The sequence below is a fragment of the Passer domesticus genome, chromosome 8 (assembly GCF_036417665.1).
Source record: "Passer domesticus isolate bPasDom1 chromosome 8, bPasDom1.hap1, whole genome shotgun sequence".
In the NCBI taxonomy this organism is placed as follows: Eukaryota; Metazoa; Chordata; class Aves; order Passeriformes; family Passeridae; genus Passer; species Passer domesticus.
In genome coordinates this window covers 31,903,921-31,922,815 of record NC_087481.1, presented here as the reverse complement: position 1 = coordinate 31,922,815, position 18,895 = coordinate 31,903,921, and the positions used below count along the sequence as shown (strand labels likewise).

At 37.1% G+C, this 18,895-nt stretch overlaps 1 protein-coding gene and 1 long non-coding RNA gene across 10 annotated transcripts in view; one reads left to right on the top strand and one right to left on the bottom strand.

Moving 5' to 3' along the window:
- Positions 1–11,765, top strand: part of LOC135306369 (uncharacterized) — a 38,577-nt gene extending 26,812 nt beyond the window's left edge. The window contains exons 4-6 of the long non-coding RNA XR_010367185.1: positions 2,977–3,091; positions 6,977–7,044; positions 10,635–11,765. This is a non-coding gene — a long non-coding RNA (uncharacterized LOC135306369). The remainder of the gene's footprint in view (positions 1–2,976; positions 3,092–6,976; positions 7,045–10,634) is intronic.
- The window catches only part of LDB3 (LIM domain binding 3), a 114,804-nt gene that overhangs the window by 17,511 nt on the left and 78,398 nt on the right, over positions 1–18,895 (bottom strand). For 4 of the 9 annotated variants that reach the window (XM_064430102.1, XM_064430108.1, XM_064430103.1 and 1 more), the window contains 3 exons: positions 12,372–12,407; positions 7,440–7,601; positions 2,028–2,075 (listed from right to left, as the gene is read on the bottom strand). The exons of 1 other annotated variant lie outside the window; for it this stretch is intronic. In XM_064430102.1, the coding sequence (XP_064286172.1) occupies positions 2,028–2,075; positions 7,440–7,601; positions 12,372–12,407 (246 nt within the window). Of the gene's footprint in view, positions 1–2,027; positions 2,076–5,752; positions 5,861–7,439; positions 7,602–10,823; positions 11,022–12,371; positions 12,408–18,895 lie in introns of all 9 variants that reach the window. 4 more of the 9 variants (XM_064430112.1, XM_064430105.1, XM_064430106.1 and 1 more) reach the window with 4 other exon arrangements.

Here is an 18,895-nt window from a genome sequence, read left to right as displayed (position 1 = left end):
CTTCCAGTCCTAGAATAAAAACATTTTCTCAGGATTCCAAAAATCAGTTTTCCCCTATCTTATGGATTAGATTACAGTAACAGATTATATAATTTGCCTCTTCTATCTGCAGTTACTTGGGGTGATTCTGTTTGTAGTGCCTGTGCTTCACAGACTGCTAAAAGAGCATCACAGTCAAAGCAAGCACGAGAGAATAAAGAAGTACAGAGAAGGGAAGCAACAGACAACAAGATGTGTGCAGTAAGAAAAACCTACTCACTACAGAACATCCTTCTTACTCACCCTGAAAACAGTTTTGTTTGTTTTTTCCCTTCAGTGTCACTCCCCCTAGGAACTAGATCCCTATCTATTTGTGCTGACAGCTAATGAGTTATTTCCAAAGTGGGTTTGTCTAGAGGAAAACGTTTGTCAGCGTATGAAAAGAAGCATCCATCTTTCCCAGACTACTCATCCATCTTGACTTTACTTTCTTTAACAGTGGAAACAGATGCCATCTGGAGAAAACACGTTATAATCTTACATAGCAAACCCAGCAGATTTCTCCCAATACACGTAAGAAACATTATGAGGAATGGAAAATTTCAATTTTTAATTTTGAACAAAACAAACCTGTCCTCAATGTAGCTTTTTGCTGCTCTGACAGTGTTTTTACTATAGATTCAGTTTGCATAGCATTGCTACCTCAGGCTCATTTATTTTGTCTATGTAGCAAACCTAGAAACTTAGCTATTGCTACAATGGCTATAGCTAATTATTTCTGTACCTAGTCTGGGGCTTAGGCCTGGATTTGAGTCCACTGTACCGTGAGTGAACAACAGTTTATCTCCAAGATAAACTATTTTAGTGGGTTTGTATTCACTGCAAATTCTGTTGTGAACCCTGCTGTGCTTTTGTAACTGCCAAAGCTGTTCTAAGCACTGTCAGACTTTCTGGGCTCCATCCTTACCATCTGTTTCCTGATGATACCTCCTGTGAGGTGCCTAAGAAGGCACTGTGCTTGTTTTCACTGGACAGAGGCCATTTATTCCTGCCATAGCACAGGGACACTCTGGCTTCACCCACAGCTTTCAAAATCCATCAGTTAAACACACCATCTAAAGACTTGTCCTTGTTTTAAAGTCTGGTACTCAGGGTAAACTACACAGCTCAGTGCCCAATATTTATAATGTGAGTTAGATGATTTTAAAATGACGTGTTGCACAGCCTGAATCTGAAAATGTCATCCAGTCAGGAAAGTCTACTCCCAGGTGCACAGATCCAATGGTTAGAAAGACTCATTTGGATTTCTCTTAATGCACAAAATAAATAAAGAAGTTCTGAACCAGATTAGTAATATTTAGACTGCCATAAAGAAAAATGGTTATTCAAAATTCAAGTGTTTCCCAAATATAATAGCATAGTAAAACCATACCACAGATTTCCTTGTGTTCAGGGAAATGAAGCTGAAAAAAAACCCAAAACAACACCCCGCCGCCCCCCATTCATAGTACCAAAATCAAAGCAAAATTAAAAGTACTGAATCCTTTTATCCCTTTTACATGTGTATGATGCATAATAAATACAGTAAGAAAGGTAAGAAAGCTTATCAAAGAGAAATAAAGTGTTACACTACATCATTAAAGGTTTAGTGAAAGAAAAGATTTATCAGCATTTCTGCTGAAGAAAAGGAAATGGCATGTGATTAAAAGAACAAAAAAAAAAGAAAGAAGAAAGAAGAAATAAGGAAATTAAGAAAGAATAAAAAGATGTTGTAAGGACCAAAGATGCTTTAATGGATCAAGAAGCACTGGCATCTCAAAAAGCAGTGAAAGCAACTTCATTGGATTTATCTGTAGCAGTCAATGGCATGTGACAGGCAGCAAATTAAACACCGGCTCTGAAAACTATTAGTTGTCAGAAAAAGAAAGAGTAAATATTTCTAAGCAGATCATTTTTATGTTAACGCTTCAGTAGATGCCTACTGGTAGCAATAAACTGGTTTGTTAAGTGCTTTTAAGGTAGAATAGCTGCACAAAACAGTTTTATACCTCTGCTTTGACTGGTAGCTGATGGAGGTGGAAGAATGCCGGTTGAAACTAAAATGAGACAAAAGTGGTATTTGAAAAAATATACACAGAAGATTGGGATATCTTGCCCTAGAATGAATTTTCTATGAGTAAGGACTCTTAAACTAAACAACATGTACATATTTATAATCATATATGAGTATTACATTACATTTTGTTTTCCTATTCAAGCTGGGAATCACAGTGAAACCTGAAATGGTAACATAAGTCAGTGAGCTGAGAGCTCCATAAGTCTCATCTGATCTTGTTATTTGATTGTGGAACTCCAATTATTTTTATTAGCAGAAAGAAAATAAATACAAGGGATTTTTCTCAGTGTCATAAGTTTACATTGCATCAAATCTGAAAAGCAAACCTTGAATAAACCAAAGGCCAAATATCAGGGAAGTGCCCCAGCCTGTGAGGCAGCTCAGACAACCCCATGGAAAGGACAGACAGGCTGGTGTAGTTGAAGCAGAAACATCAACCCACCATGTTCAATTTTTGCCTCGCAGAACCTTTCTATTGTTACAGTCTTAAGTAAACAGGTAGATTTATTTTCTTCTTGGGGAAATAGTGTAATTTCAGAACATAAATGAGTCATTTATGCAAATACAGGAAGTACTTGAAAGCCTGCACAACGTATGATCTGAGAAACAAGAGGACTCAGAATGAACAGAGCTCCTGTCTGCAGGGCAGTGCAGGGCTACAGAGCATCAATCCCATCCCACAGGGGCACAGCCCACATTTCCCAGAGCCACCAAGAGTCTGCCTTATACCAGTTATTATCCTAACTTCTGGAGAAGAGTTTTTCTTCCCTTTACCATGGACACAGTGCTTGGATTAAAATCTCCGGATCAGAAGCTACACTTGACTTTCAGAACCATAATTGTAACTCTTTCCATTGTTTCTCCTGGTTTTGTATTCTCAGAGTGCTGCTGCACAGGGTACACTGCTTTAACCCTCTGGATGGAATAACCCATCCCTGAAGAGCTTCAAGCTTATTCAAAACTCTCCTGCTGTGCTTGCTTCTTTTAAGTAAGATTGTAAGTGGAACAGATAACAGTAAGTCAGATTTCACTGCAGATGTAAAAGAGTAACACACTCTGTTAAAGATTAGTGATTTACTTCAAACACTCCTCTTCAGAAACATTATAAAGATTTTACTCATGTTAAGTGTTATGCATATGCTCACAAAAGCTAAGTCACTACAGAACAGGATCTACTAAAGTTTAAAATCAGATTTAAATAGTTAAGGATATTGATCGAGAAATCTTCCTGCCTTTTCTTTGTGGATGTTTTTAAAGCAACTAAACAGAAAAAAAACACCTAACAGTGGAAGAATGGTGATAAAATCTCAGCCTCATCTACCCGAGGATATCCCCATCCTGTAAAACAGTGCTGTAATTTCTAAATGAAAACTACCAGATGCTCAAAAATTTGAATTATAAATCAATTTAGAAGCCAGTTTTATTCCCTTACATTTGAATACACTAACTATAACACACAACACTTTTAAAAACAAACATGGAAGAAGTGCACCAAGATAAAGAACCTATTCCAGCTGCAAGACAGCCATCCAAAACCAACCAACCAAGCAGAGTTCACTTCTTGTACTTGATTATCAGGGAACCAAATTTTTACAGGTCCTAAAGGCTCTGATTTGCCCTTGATGTGCCAAGACTTGCTGAAGCCAAGACAGTAATTTTTGCCTGTTGGTAACAGGGAAGCAGATGACAGCATCACACTTGTGTCATCCACTGACAAAGCAGCAGTGTATAAAGTTGATATGCTGTAGATCTTTTACATGTGGCCAGGTGCCAGCAAGAGGTTTTAGGAGTCTGATTAGAGCATTTCTTTTTTAAATGGACAGATGTTTTTCATAGATTCACAGACATTTTGAGGTTGGATAGGCCTCAGGAAGAATCTGATCTAACCTGCTGAAAAGCAAGGCCATCTCTGAGGTCAGACCAGGTTGCTCCATGCTTTATCCAGTGATGTCTTGAAAACCTTCAAGAGCGGAGATGCAGCCTCCCCAGACAAGTCACTTCCTTTCAAAGGGGCAGGAAAAGCAGCAGTGGTCCATGTCAATCTATTTCACTAATTTACTTTCAATTCAAATGCCTCAATATCTCAATGTCATTTTCTTATCCTCTTTAAAATTTTGTTTCACACCGATTAGTCCATGTTGGTACATAACTACAAATTAATTAATATGGTTTTGGGCCTCACACTCCTTCTCTTCTCCCATTAAATGCATATAAAATTTAAGGGAAATGGAAAAAAGCTCAATCAAAAAATAGTATTACATTAGCTCTAAGAAAGATATGCAAGTAGTGTCAGCAAGTACTGGTTATCTTTATACTAACTGATTAGCTGTTTATATGTAAATGATGCATAATTGCTGCTTAACTTGTCCCTGCCCATGGAATGAGATGATCTTTAAGATCCCTGCTAGCCCAATCCATTCTATGATTCCATGATTTCCAAGGCAGGAGTGAAAACAAGCTCTTAGGAAAGATTTAGATGGGTCCTAAGACATACACTGGTGAAACATGAATAGATGTGCTCTGTCTGGACAGAGTAGTCACCAAAGCTTCCATTTCATTTCATCTTCTGACTGATTTCAATCTTCAGCTGAAAGAATCCCTAAAATCAAGTATTTTCTGTAGCTCAGAAGAAGTAATAGGTTTTGCATGCCAATGCTTAATCAAACTCAAATATGCAGTTATTATTGCTTGGAAAGCAAGGAATCTTACCTGAGTAGAAGGAGCTTCTTGAAACTAATGTAACAATTGGTGTACTTCCACTCATCAGCAGTCAGTTTTATTCCTTATGTTCCATCAGTTCTATACTGGGATTACTTCCCCTATGTAAGTCCCATGGCTGGAAACACACATGTTCACATCCTAAAACTAAAAACTCTTCTGATGTTTGTTCTGTACCAGCATTTTTGCACTGGTTTCAGTGATGTGAAGCCAACCGAACTGCTATTAAATACTTCCTGTGCCAAGCACTTAACTGTTCTGTGATTTTCTTGAGAAATACCATTATACCTCATGCCGTCATTATACTCAAGCCTTCAAGCTTGTGCCCTTTGTCAATTTCAAACATCAAACACCTTGGGTGATTCCTAACTATTTTTTAATATAAAGATAAACCACACATTAATGTGTTAATTACAATCACAAATGTATTGCTGATTTAGTTTTTTATTACTTCTTAAGACTGTTCAAATTGTGTTCAAATGAGTCTTCAAATCACCTGCTTTTTCCTCTGTTAGTGGTCAAAGTGTTATGAAAGCAGTGAAAAGGCTTGGAAGCGAGGCAGTACAGCAGCATTCTCTCTTTCTAGTGATAAAAGATTGCTGTGATCCTGCGTTTTCACCAAGAAAAAAAAAGGTCCATCATTCTCACCCAGTGTCTCTAGACAAATATTTTCATTTCAGGATGGCAAAAGCAACACAAACCAACCAAGTGAAACATCTCTGTTCCAAGAGGACCTTGTGGTCACACATCCTACATCAAAACGTAGCTGCTTCCTAGCTGGGTTGTCATGCAGAAGATGAGGAAGGGGCTGTTCTTTTAAACACATTGTGCTTTTTCACTCCCAATTCAATCCCTTCAGAAACTGAAAACCTCATGTCAGAGAGCATAATACAAAATCAAAACAAATTAGGTTAAAAGAAGAGAGCTTTACAGATATACCTAGACTGAGATGAGATAGCAGATGAAATAGTGGAAGCTGCTAATGACATGTTCTTGGGCCCATGGGAAGGCTTAGGCTGGGAAAGAGAGCTGGGGGCTGCAAGAACTCTGCAGAAGACACATAAAAGCATGAACAAAATGATTTAACAGGGGCACAAATCATGGCATCAGAACCAAGCTCTGGCAGGATTCAGATACAGGAAGACTGCTGCACAGTTGCCAGGAACAGGTTTCCTGTAGCACACATCTGCAGACTTACAGACTAGCACAACCAAGCACAATCCTACAGAGCACAAGGCAAAATGCACACATTATGGAAACATTTTAAAACCAAACTATCAATAATTAAGACAGACAATATTACAGGACAGGACTTTTGTCAATGATACATGCTTTTATCGGAAAGATCTGAAGATGTTTGAGTCTAAATACAAGATAAACATTTTACAATGCAAACAGTACCAGGTAGAAGATTGTCCTATCAAAACCAGAAGTAATTGGAACAATTAGTTTAGTAGAGGCATTTCTTTGGTCTGGAACAGATACTAGGTAATACATTTTCTTCATGCTATGGTTTCAACTGAGGGATAAAAATTACTTAAACCTTATCATTATTTTATGTGGAAGTGCAGTCCTGAATTTGAGCACAAGACTTTATTCAAACCACCTTTGCTGTCTGGAATAAAACCAGTTCATTCTGGTAGGCCATGGCTAGGTAAAAACTGACCAAAGTGAGAAACTAATTAGTTGGTATATATACATAATGCAAGTCAACTACCAAAAATTAATTAAGAAATAGAGCCAAGAGAACATTTCCAATTCCATTTATACATACCTAAAATATGATACATCTGAGGTATCAATTAAAGGTGGTTTATATTACTGGAAATATGTTTTTCAATATGATTTTAAAAACATGCATAAAAGCATTTTAAAATAGACATATTTTCAGAATATTCATGTACCAAACCCCAAAGATAAAAGAATATTATGTACCAAAAAACTCTTTACTATCTCCAAAATTACTGTAATGTAAGTGACAGCTGTATAAATCCCACACATTTCCTCACAAGCTGTCTGACAGTTTTTAATATACAACTGTAACTCCTACTGTGCTCCAAGTGTTAGGAATGCATCTCCTTGAAACTTCCGCTCAAAGGCTAATTCTCATTAGGAAAAAAAGATCAGATAAATCTAATAGAAATGAATTGATTTAACTTACAGAGCAAGTCAATCATCAAGTGTCCACCATGCTTTACTGATATCTGCTGTGACACAGTAAGCTCAATCATGTGAGTAAATGACATTTTCTGATTTTCCATTTCTTACCCTACTGCAGAAACATTATTAAAAGAATCTTAATTCACTGCAACTAATATGAGGAGTTGTTTTGGTTTTATTATAAGTGGTGTAAAAATATTTCTAATTTTAAGCCCAGACTCGCTTTCTGAAAATGAAGTTATTTTTAGGGCGGTTTTATTTTGCAAATTCTATGCAAACATGAGCAACATATCACAAAACTGAAAAAAAGCCCACATTAAAAAAAAAAACAACCTAAAAAACCCACCCCCCCCAAATATATAAAAGCATATAAACCAGGTTATAGCTTTTCATACTACATTCTTAAGCTAAGAATGTGTATGCAGCATTTCCAAAGCCAGAGGGGTATAAAGCAACGGAGCATTACCTTTGGAAGGAGGATGAGAAAGACTCTTGCACTACTGAGGTGGTGGCTGGTGCTGCCATCGGGCTGGCTGGGTTTGGAGCAGCAGTAGCAGGCTGAGGTGCTGAAGCATGTGGTGCAGGAGCAGCAGAACTGGGAGCCACCGGGGCATGCTCAACAGGGGTACTAATTAGAGTTAAATTAAATAAAACAAGAAGCATCTTAAGAAGGCGCGCATTTACATGGAGAGCATAAACCCTACTATGTTTGAACCTGCAGCTGCAAACATAGTAGCTGGCTGGGTTACTGAGGGAAAAGCACAATTATGCAAAGAAAAAAAAGATATTTGTTCAGCCTTTTCCATTGTGCAGTTCAGACTGCAATGCAGGTCCTACTTGACTGAAATTTACCCCAGGTGTTAAAGAGCACTTCAGTCCTGCTCCCACTGATGCCAGTGGTAGGAAATGTGGCACCCCCAGGACTGAAATGGCTCTGAAGAGCCTGTCACAGTCTTGTGAGCTCATACAAATTCCATCAACTATATTGAAATGAATGATAATAATCTAGTCTTGTATCCTCTGACCATTTAAGTAACCTGTTGAACTATTAATGTGTTCCATCACCTCCCTCAAATTTGAAAATTACTCATCTGTTACAGACAGACAAATGGAGCAAAGATAGCAGGTATTTTTTTTAAATCAGGGCATCACTGTACATAGTTGTCTTGTCCATGAGCAGTGGCCTAGAAACATGATGGATATATGTCTACTTCTTTGGACCTATGTCATAAATATATTGTCACATCTCTGTGTTCTTACAAATTACTCCTATCAAGGTGCTGGAATTCAGTGATTCTCTTGCTCAAGGTACAAATACCCAAAATGCTCCTTCCTGAGCACAGCAAGTATCAAATAACAAAAAAATCCCACAGTTCCACAGCTGTTTCTTCAGCCAACCTTAGCCCTCCAAACTCTTTCTCTCAGCCTTTTTTCCTAAGCAGAATTACCATCCATTGTGCAAATTATTTCATATTTTCGTTTGCTCTCTCAGAAGCACTGATTTGACAAGTTCTATTCCTCAGGACCTAGAATGAGTGTTTGGTACTTCTGAATTTGGGATACCCCTGGTTCTCCAAGGGACTGTCCCATTTCTCCTGTCCTTCACCTCCTCTTCTACAGTTCAGTAGTCTACATGATGGTGACTTTATTCAGCTGAATGTTTTGTTTGATTAGCTCAAACAGAAGCTGGTTGTTATACCCACAAACCTCAAAGTTGAATGCAGCCCTCAACAAAAGCAGGAAATTGGTATTTCCTCCCTTATGGAGATTCATCTACAATTATGTACATAATAAGTAAGTTCCTGAAAATAATCACCCAGTTTGCAATTCTGGCTTTCAAATCCTTACAACTAGTTTTGTAACAGTTTTGCAGAAGTTCTTCCATAGTAATATGCATTTGAGAGTCAGATGATTTCTTCTATCCTGATGTATTTAATGATGTAAATTCTTCCAATTAACTAGTAGTCTACCAATTTCACAGCCTATGTAGCAGAATAGCTGTGTATTATCCACCACAGCTATTCTGGTACTGAATTCCAACACTGACATTTTCCCTGTGCCACAGTGGGTACCAGAATTACCCCACTAAAAACTGTGGAGTCACAGTTTTCATCTTACATACTTACACATCTTTGATTTGGCAAAGAAGAAATGATTGAAACTATGCTGCACATAAAAATAGAACTTAATGTTTGTGTTAAAAACAAACACAAACTAGGATTTCACTTATTTTGTCTATTTGCACTGATGTGAAAAGGAATTTGCTACAGATTTCAGAAGATTCAAGACTTCATATCTTGAAGAGAACAGTGAATGTAATTAATTGCAATTTAATTGTAACAATCTACAAAATAATCAAAATACATATTCAGTGATAAATACTGACAGGAAAGTAAAAAAACCCAATCCATATGTGTGGACCTGTGTGGAGACATATATGAACAGAAAGAACCCATATAAATAATATAAAACCAAGTATAATAGAATACCTTTTAAAGTTTAAAAGAAATAGAAACAAATTTTATCTTGCATAGTGTTTGTAATATTTCTTTTTACGTGATTAAAATGTTAGAGGCTTGCTTACCTTCCTTCATAGTAGAATATGTTAATTATCAGAACAAGGAATTGGAATAAATATAAGTGAAGTGGATATAACCATAAAAATCAGAGTGGTTTTGTTACATATATTATATGCACTTGATAACATTCTCAAAACAGTTTTACAGAATGAGATCAAGACTGACTTGACTGGTCTTAACTTAGCAACTATAAATTTTACATATTTTTATCTATATTATCAGATACAATAGCCAAACTGTTTTTTATCCTCCTCCTTTCTAGTTTTTCAGTCTGATTTTTCATTTTAGTTATTCAAGAACAGAAGAATTTCAAGACTCGATAAATGTTGAGTGCTGCTTTATAAAAAAGATCATCTAATGCAACAGCTTCATTATGACAGGTTATAGAGTGTTTTTTGGTTGGTTGGTTGGTTGGTTGGTTGTTTGGTTGGTGGGTTGGTTTTTAAATACAGTAATTTTCTAGACTTTAAAATTTTACAGTACTTTGTATTTTAAAAGACACTGAAAAAATCAAACATCTTCATATTTGTGGCAACAAACATAAAAGTAAGTTAGGTGGATGAAAACAAACACATTTCTTCTCAGCTGATTTTCACTCATGAAAAGGAACACAGATCAGTAGAGGTTAAGAAGATAATAATGGTTAACAACCATAATGAGAACACAGCAACAAATGCACTCTAACATTTAAAATATAAGGGTAGATTATACTTTTTTCTCTTAGTGAAGTCCTAAGTTCTGAGACTTTCTATCCCAATAACATGGAGTGGATGATTAAAACAGCACTTAGTCTCCTTTATGTAATGCATGAAGGTTTTTGTGTTTCTAATCCTCCAACAGATCACTTGCAAAGAATCAAAAATATAGAGAACCAAAACTAAAATGGATATAAAAAAAATCTGTTATTGCATCATTTGTATAAAAAAAGTATTTTTTTCCAGAGAAAGCATTTGGAGAAAGCTGTAATGTGGAAGGATTTAACATTTGAATATGGGAATGTTTGTGGAATCCACTGAAAATACAGAACTATCAGCTGCTGCTTCTCTGCTGAAGATGCTTAATGACTTGTCTCTGTACTGTAGGTGTGATCCTATGACAGCCACTGAAAATGTAACACCCACACGATCCAGAAGCTGCTGGAATTGGAAGAACTGGAACATCTGCCTTTGAGGCAGTGGGCATTTCCATCTGAAGGAGTTAGAGGTTGTTATTACCAAACCATTGCAAAGCTCCAAACCGGGTCAGTGATGCAGTTACACGGCACAGTGTACCTTTGGTTACTGGATGAAGCAAGAGGGGCTTTCTGGCCAACACCGGCCTCCCCCTGGCTTGTACCTGCTCCAAGCCTCACAGACCCCTTGGAGGCCACTGGCTGAGCATTGGCAGTGTTGGCATCCCTGGTGGATGACTTAGGAGGATGCCAAATACTCGAGGTCACATACTGGGGCGCATGCGCGGTACCTGCAGGCCTGGGTGACAGAGATTACAAGGGTGTTTGTAAATGAGGCATTTCCTAGGGAACAGCAGGGGTTTGAGGGACGGACAGAATTCCAGCCACAGGTGGAGCTGGAGATCATAATGACAATGGAGATGAAGTAATCTTGATAGTTCGTTGGTTAATTATTGCTTAAGACCAGGAAAGGCTTGACAAATTAAAAAAGGTACCTTGTGTTAAATCTGGAAATCATATTGCTATGAATATCAAAATAAGCAGAGCTGTGATGGTAATGGAGGTGGAGAAAGGCTGTGGTATGACAGATCACACCAGATTAAGGCAACATAGGAGGACAATAACACCAGTCATATATCAGAAAATGTCCCTGGCAAAATAAAATAATAGTTAAAAGAAAAGGAGATTTCAGTGAAGCAGCTGCATAGTCCTTTAAATGGTTTTACACAAATGAAACTGCTGGTGAAGTTCTAACATGCATCGCTTGTTCTTTACAATTTAATTTATATTCAGGAATCAAGGGGTTTATTTCCTTTCTTTTTTAATTATTCATTTAAAAATAAAAATCAATTTTCCCAACTGTTCAAGTGCCAGTTGCCATTGCTTGTGTCATTATTAACAAATATTGCTTGCACTCAGATATTAACTCTATGCAACCTTCGTTCAAATATAAGCAGTCTTAAAAAAAAAAAAAACCAAAATAAAAAGTGGTTGCATATCACTGAGGCAGGAATCAAAAACAAAGAGAAAAGCAGTAGTATAAAATTCTTTTAATGACTAACTACTAAGAAGCCTGTCTTTGCTCCATTAAACAACTGGTCAGATTCACTTAAGAAGTACCTGTGTACTGTGGATTTTAATAAATGAACTAATGGAAAATAACATTTCTACACTTAACTGCAAAATGTTCTGAGATCCTTTGGGAGAAAACAACTTGATGAGAAAGAACTTACAGAGGGACTGTTTTGAACCTCATAATCCATTGAGTATCAATCAAGATCTGACATATAAATGTTTTTAAAAAGATAATCTTATTTAGATTTTAAAAACATCTTGAATAGTCTAGACAAAGTTTAAAATAGAAATTGTTCTTAAAACTCCATCACAAACTCACAGTACTCAATTTCAAGAATATTTGATTTAAAACCTCTTATTTTTCAGGTTTATAAGTTTTGAGAAACACAATCCCCACCTGTTCCACATCACAGTGCATGAGAAAAAAATGCCTAATGAGCCCACTTAGCTGAAGCCTCTACTTCAATCATCTGCTCAAACAGTATATAAATTTCATGTTTTTGAGGTAAGAACAATACGGAGGAAGTGAAGATACACTCTTAACAGGAAGTAAATCAAACACAGCAAACATTACCTGTTTTCTGATGCTGCTGCAAGGTTTTCCTTGTCTCTGTGAAAGGAGGGGATACAGCATGAAATAAATGCAATTGCCAGCAATGGCAAAAAACCCCCACCCAAAACAACCAGGGAAGAAGAACATGGGTTGGGGAGAAATGTTTGGTTGCAAAAAGCATCCTAGAGTGGTTGCTTGTAAATATAGCTGTGAGGAACCTCTTCAGCTTTCCAGGTGAAACCACCAGATATACAAGTTTGCTGTATGCCTCTTATCACTTGCAAACAACTTTGTTTCAATAATAAAATAAAAGGGAAATTACAAATGAGACATTGTTTGTGTGTATACAATTTCAGGAATAGTTTTGACTTTAATAAGTTTCCTTAAAAAAAATAATTCAATGATATTCCAGCAGAACATACTTGGATGCCAAATTCAAGCAGTAAAAATAATTAGAGTTGGGCAATCCTCATGGACCCAATATTTTGAAGTGATCAGCAGTTAAATGGTTAACAAAGACTTACACAAAAAGGATTTCTTATGCCTGGCATCACTTAAAAATTCTCTGCCCTATCCAAATACCAGTTTTCTCAACCTAAATTGGATTAGAAACAATTCCTTCAACTGGAAATCATTCCTTCGTTGAGGTGATGATTAAGTCGGCCTCAGTTTCACTGACAGAGAACTGGGCTGTCATTCTGTAAACACACATACACACTTAAAAAATAACTGATCTGTTTAAATGCCAGCAATTGTTTATCTGTAAGAAGTTAAAACACAAGTAATTTAATAAAGAATAGAATCCATTAGCCTTAAACACCTAAGTTTGAAATCCAGTTATTTAAGTAATTGAGATAGTCTCACTATTTAGCAATTCAATGGGTGATTGCATCCCTTCCTATTTAAGGAACTGTGCTGAAATTTCAACAGGTTTAAAGCTGAAATATACCAAATGAGAACACTTTTCTTAAGTGTAAAATTACAAAGCACAAAGCAAATGTCCTCATTTACCCAAGTGAACCTTCTTCCTGAAGCACCCTTTGAAAACAAAAAAGGAATACATGCACTTTTTATATGGATTTGCTGGGCTCCAATCACTAACTTACATTATGTTTGGAAGGCCATTCTTAATATTTTCTACATTATTATCAGTATTGTGTTTATGTACTCATACATTAACACATATATGTACAGTCACATATTCTTTCCTTAGTTCAGTTCCAAGAAAGTTATAAAAACCATTCCAGTTAAGATCAGCAAAGGCTTGGGCATAGGCGTTCTCTACGGATTTTTAAAACCTCTAACTAAAATGTAGCCCTAAAATGAATTGAAACCCAGAAGTTGGGAAATGCCCCTCACATGTGTCTGTGTGAATAAGATGTTCCTGTGGTCAGAAGAGCCTGCCTTGAATAGAATCCCTCAACGAGGTTGATGGCTCACCACTCTGAAGCAATGAGAAACCAAACACTGCCCTTATGGTAACCAAGCTGTGAGTTCACTGCAATGCCAGCTGTCAAACAAGGTGCAGGAGGATGGATTAGAGACTGTGCAGGTGTGGGAAATGTTAATTTACCAAGAGCCATAATCATGCAACAGTGTTAAGGAACACAGTCAGGCCTAGAAACAAAATACAGCACTATTTATCTCCAGTGTTGCCAAATGCTCTATGAGAAATTACAGCCAAGACCAAAAGGCAGGCAGATGAGGTCAGGCTGAAGCAGTGCTAAGCCTCTGTTGTTACAATTAATGTAATTAATCCTAACTTTTCTGCTCCAATAGCTGTGGCTACACTGAACAAGGCAAAAACAAGTCACTTGACTCAAGGTCACTTTGAGGTCGGTATTTCACAAAAGCTTTTTCCCCAAGTGTACAATATTGGATAATGTTGAGTGATGACAGCAGGGGAGTTGTGAAGGTGAAATCAGAGAGAGAAGTATAGTAAAAATACTTCCACAGAATAAAACAAATGAAAAGGCAGAGAGTAAAAGGGAAAATGAGTTCAAAGGCACATAACACTTCTTCATGGTTTTGCTTCGAGGACCTATTTCTCTTCCCAGTCAATAGCAGTAATTCCCATTTGGCTACCAAGAAGAAAGGCTCAAGATCAGATGTGCCTCTGACTGGCAATACTTGCATTTTAAGGAACCGACGACTGTATTTCTGGCCTTTACAATCAAAACATTTTTTGCTAACTAAATGCAGAAGTAACTTTACTTTTGAGCCAAATACATCCCTCAGGCAGGCTCAGTAAAGTCAATACCTTCACAACATGAAAGAATTTGGCTCAGAATACTATGAGCTGTTTGTATCTCTGTCTACACAGGCTGCTGCAATAACTGACAGTAGTGAATAACAGTTTTGAGCTATCTGGGAGAGATTTAAAATTACCGTGGGGGATTTTTTTTTTGTGTGTGCTGTTGTTTTTAGTCCCCACTGAAAAGGCTTTTGATAGAAGGGCCTCAGACAATGACTGTTCTGAGAGAACAGTGCAACTCCCACAGATTTCATTAAATGTTGGACTTGTATTTCAAACAAGACCTATTTATGCAACATACTGTCTTCCCAATTCCACAGGACATTATACAGTAGAAATCATGAAACGTTTTCTTCTCATAAAATATGCTACATGATATGGTGCTAAAGGCAGAGTGAAATGATAGAAATAGAGTCTTTCCCTCCCACACACCAACAAGAATCAGAATAGTTTGAGTAACAGAAATCAAATTCATTTGCAAGCCAAGCTTGTGTGTGCTATTGGACCCTAAAAATAGCCTGGAGAATCATCAGAATTTTCAATAAACAGGTTAAATCTGAACTGTATGTACAGGACTTTGGAATGCTTTCCCATTCTACTTTATTTTTGGGAACCAAATGCAAAAGATTCCCAAACATGTACATGTAGCAGGCAAGCTGAAATGTGGAGGTGGTGCACCTTCCATCTACCTTCTTCTTAGATAGTAACAGATCTCTTGAAAAGCTCTGCTCTATTCCCCTAAAATGTGGAGACAGAATCATACGATGTGCAATGAAGACCTGGTGACATAAGAAACATGAGGTGTCTCAAGGGACCACATGGTCCTTCAACTACTCTTTCAGTACTGAAGCAAAAAGTGAATATTCTAATTGAGTTTTTTCTCTATACTCTTGTGGAGCAAGACTATTTTTCTAATTTTACAAATGAGAGACTAAAACTTAATAGATTTGTTCATGGTCTAAAAGAAAGTCCACAGCAGTGTAAAGAACTGAAATAAGCTCCCCCAAACCCCAGCTGAGTATTTAAAATATCAGTTCACTCTCTTTAATGAGGTATTATAATTTTAAAATAAATATATCTGTTCAGTTCATCAGTATTTTACTGTATTGAGAACCCAATATAGTCTTCTACCAAGTCTGATAGATACACAATCTTTTTTCAAAGGGGAAATAAACATACAGATTATTAGGGTCTATATTTATTGAAATTAAAAATTCTGTTTTTCTAGTAGTATAGTGTGGATTTGCAGGACTAATCAGACTTAAGGCTTTCATCCTAGCATGTACTTATATTTATATAAACATATTTGCCAAAAAATAAAATTTCCTTTTAAGAAGTAAAAATAACAAAGTAATTTAAAAGGAATTCTTATTGGATGTCTGTGAGTAAAGTTGTGTGAAAGCTATTCTATAATTGCCTTCCAAACATTTTTTGTCTTGAAGGCATGAGACACTGACACTGTTGGAAACTGGACACTGAGCTAGATTAACTGCTGCTCAGATCCAGTGAGGCTATTTCTACCTTTCTGTATATGCAGCTGAGAATTTTTCCATGGTCAGATGACTTTTGAGATTGCTTGCCTTTTTTCCCCCCATGCTATATTTCTGTTATTTTAACAAAGACACCAGAAGACAAACAAAGAAATGACAGGCAGTTAACTGGAGAGGACAGAAGAGGACTATCATGCTGGTTTAGTTAACACTTCAGCTTGGGATCACAAAAAGGGGGAAAAGGGCTAGTCTCTCTTTTTCAGCCACTGTAGTTAAGAATGTGAGCAGCCCACGCCAAAACAATTGCAATATATCCTACTATGTTTGCTTTCCAAAACAGGGAAATACTTTTCTCACAGGGGTTTCCTCGTTTGTGCAGACAGTGCCACAGAAGAGAAGAAGCATTATCATAGATTCAGTGGAAAACAACCAGCAGCTTGTTGTCAACACATAGTATAGAACTCAATCAAAGCAGCTCACTAAAATCCAAGCCAATCCCTCCTAAGAATGCATTTTAGTGGCATCTACAGGTTTGCTGTTACATTTAACAGGCACAGAATGAATGCAGCTGGACATACAGCAGCATTAGTGTTGGGGAAAGATAAGGTAACTCTTGCCCAAGGTTTACATCATGATATTTGGCATATGAACTACATTTTTAAATTTAATCTTATTGATAAATACATCAATTTAGCAAGAACAAAGACTGCAAAATTCTGAGCTGGGATTTAATTCAGATAATTATTCCCTATCTTGGCCTTAAGAGTGCAATTCAATTTAACTGAATGTTTTCCTGTAGCTTTCTATAGCCCCACAGTAAAGTGCAGGCATCTGCCACCAGGCACCTGAGCACAGGATCCAAACTCTCAGTCTGTGTTCCTGACCACTACAGACAAAACCAATGCACAAGTTTGGGTTTTGTATGCCAGGAAACGATTCCCCTCTCACTGAAATGCTCTTTCTCATTGTGACTTCACTTTTCTCCAGAGAAGCTGTGGAAAGAACAAGAACTCAGAGGTTTCACTTTCAGAGGGTTGTTTTTAGACCTACTTTTTAATTTGTGCACATTGATGATAAGAAAATTCATACTTCCTCTACATGGCATTAAGCTAAGTTTGAAGCTGCCCCTGAAACCCAGCAACATGTCTGAGCTGTTCAGTTCCTGAATCAATTATCTAAGCGGTATGAATTAGAATGGTTGTCATTTTTTCAGAATGTGGATTAAATTTTATTTCATAAACTCTCTCAAGGATTTTCTTACCTTCCCTCTCTCTCATTTGTAATCATATAACATTCTGGGTCAGCTACAACAAAAATCTTACATGGAAATGAACTATTAGGAAGTTATTAGTATTTAGGGTAATTTTGCTGACATTAATGCAATTTAGAAGCAGAATAAAAGGAAGCAGTGCCAGTGCTGTTCTCCAGCTCACCCTAAGCACAGCTGTGAGCCAGCTGATGATCCACAGACCCCAGCTGAGTGCCTCTGAGTTAGAATGCTTGTTGGAAAACCTGCTGCATGTTAGATTTTCCCTTTTTGGACTGAGCAGTCAGAGAGAAGGGCAGCACTCATGTCTTGGTTAGCCACCTGCATCAGCTGAAGGATGTATATTAAATATTTTAAAGGTTACACAGTAAAAATGAAAGTTAATTTCTGATCATGCAAAATGGTGGACAGGAACATGCAGGAGGTGGTAAATATAAGATGCTACACATAGGTCAGTACACCCACACCCAAAGTTTGATTCCAGCTTTAACAGGCTCTGTTAGCTTATGCATTACTTTATTTATAAACTGTTTTGAGAAAAGTTTCATGGTATTTTCTAATTGCATTAGAGGCTTCACTCTTTTAATTTTAAGTGGGTACATTGAAGTGGATACACTGTACCTTACACTGTCTTTGACCAATTTATTCTACAGGCAACTGACTTGGAAACAAGGGATTTAGGATCCCCTAATAATTTTTTTCCTGTAGAACTTCCAGGAATATTTAGAGGAAGAAAGACTTTATATTTGATCAATTTTCTCTCCTGATTTCACTCAAGATTCCATGGAGACAATTGAGTTATTTCACCGTTCCTACACTTTTGTCACTCTTCAGGTGTAAGCAGGGATTAGAAGATATTAAGTTGATGTGCTTGTTAATTTTTTGTTATGTTCCTAAAGTGGGAAATCTACCTAGAGAAGTCTGCTTTGTTTCACAAGCTGTTGTGGAAAGATAGGCCATGTCGTTCAAAAGTAGCAATTCTGGTAATTTGAGCAGCAGATAGGAGGTTTTTGGCAATTGGGCAATGTTAATCATTGGAAATTTTGGCCAACAAAGGAAGGAAATCAAGATACCTTAGCTTGTCTTAGTGGTGTCAGATGGCTTTGATTAGCAGCCATAGAACAAGGAGATTATTGTGCTTGTGAGCAAGTTTTAGTCAATTAATTTTCATGTATTCTGCAGAAAGCTGTCAACTAAAGGCAAACTGATTGAAGAAAATAATTATCTGGTAATACCATGCACCATACCAAAACTCTGGCTTTTTAACTTTGCAAACTCAAATTTGTGTAAGGACCCATTTAAATTTCTGATACATATAATCCCAGTCACTGAAGCTCATGGTAGACACAGCTAAAGAAGCTACAGCATCAACTCGGCTCTTGTGGTAACCAGAGTGCACAAGTAAAAAATTGGTGTCACTTCTGCCCCTAAGGAAGGCTTCAGAAAGCTCTGTGATGTTGGATTTTTCAAAAGTGATAAAGTAGTCCCAGAAATACGTGTTCCTTGCTCTGGAAGATATACTCCACCCAGTTGT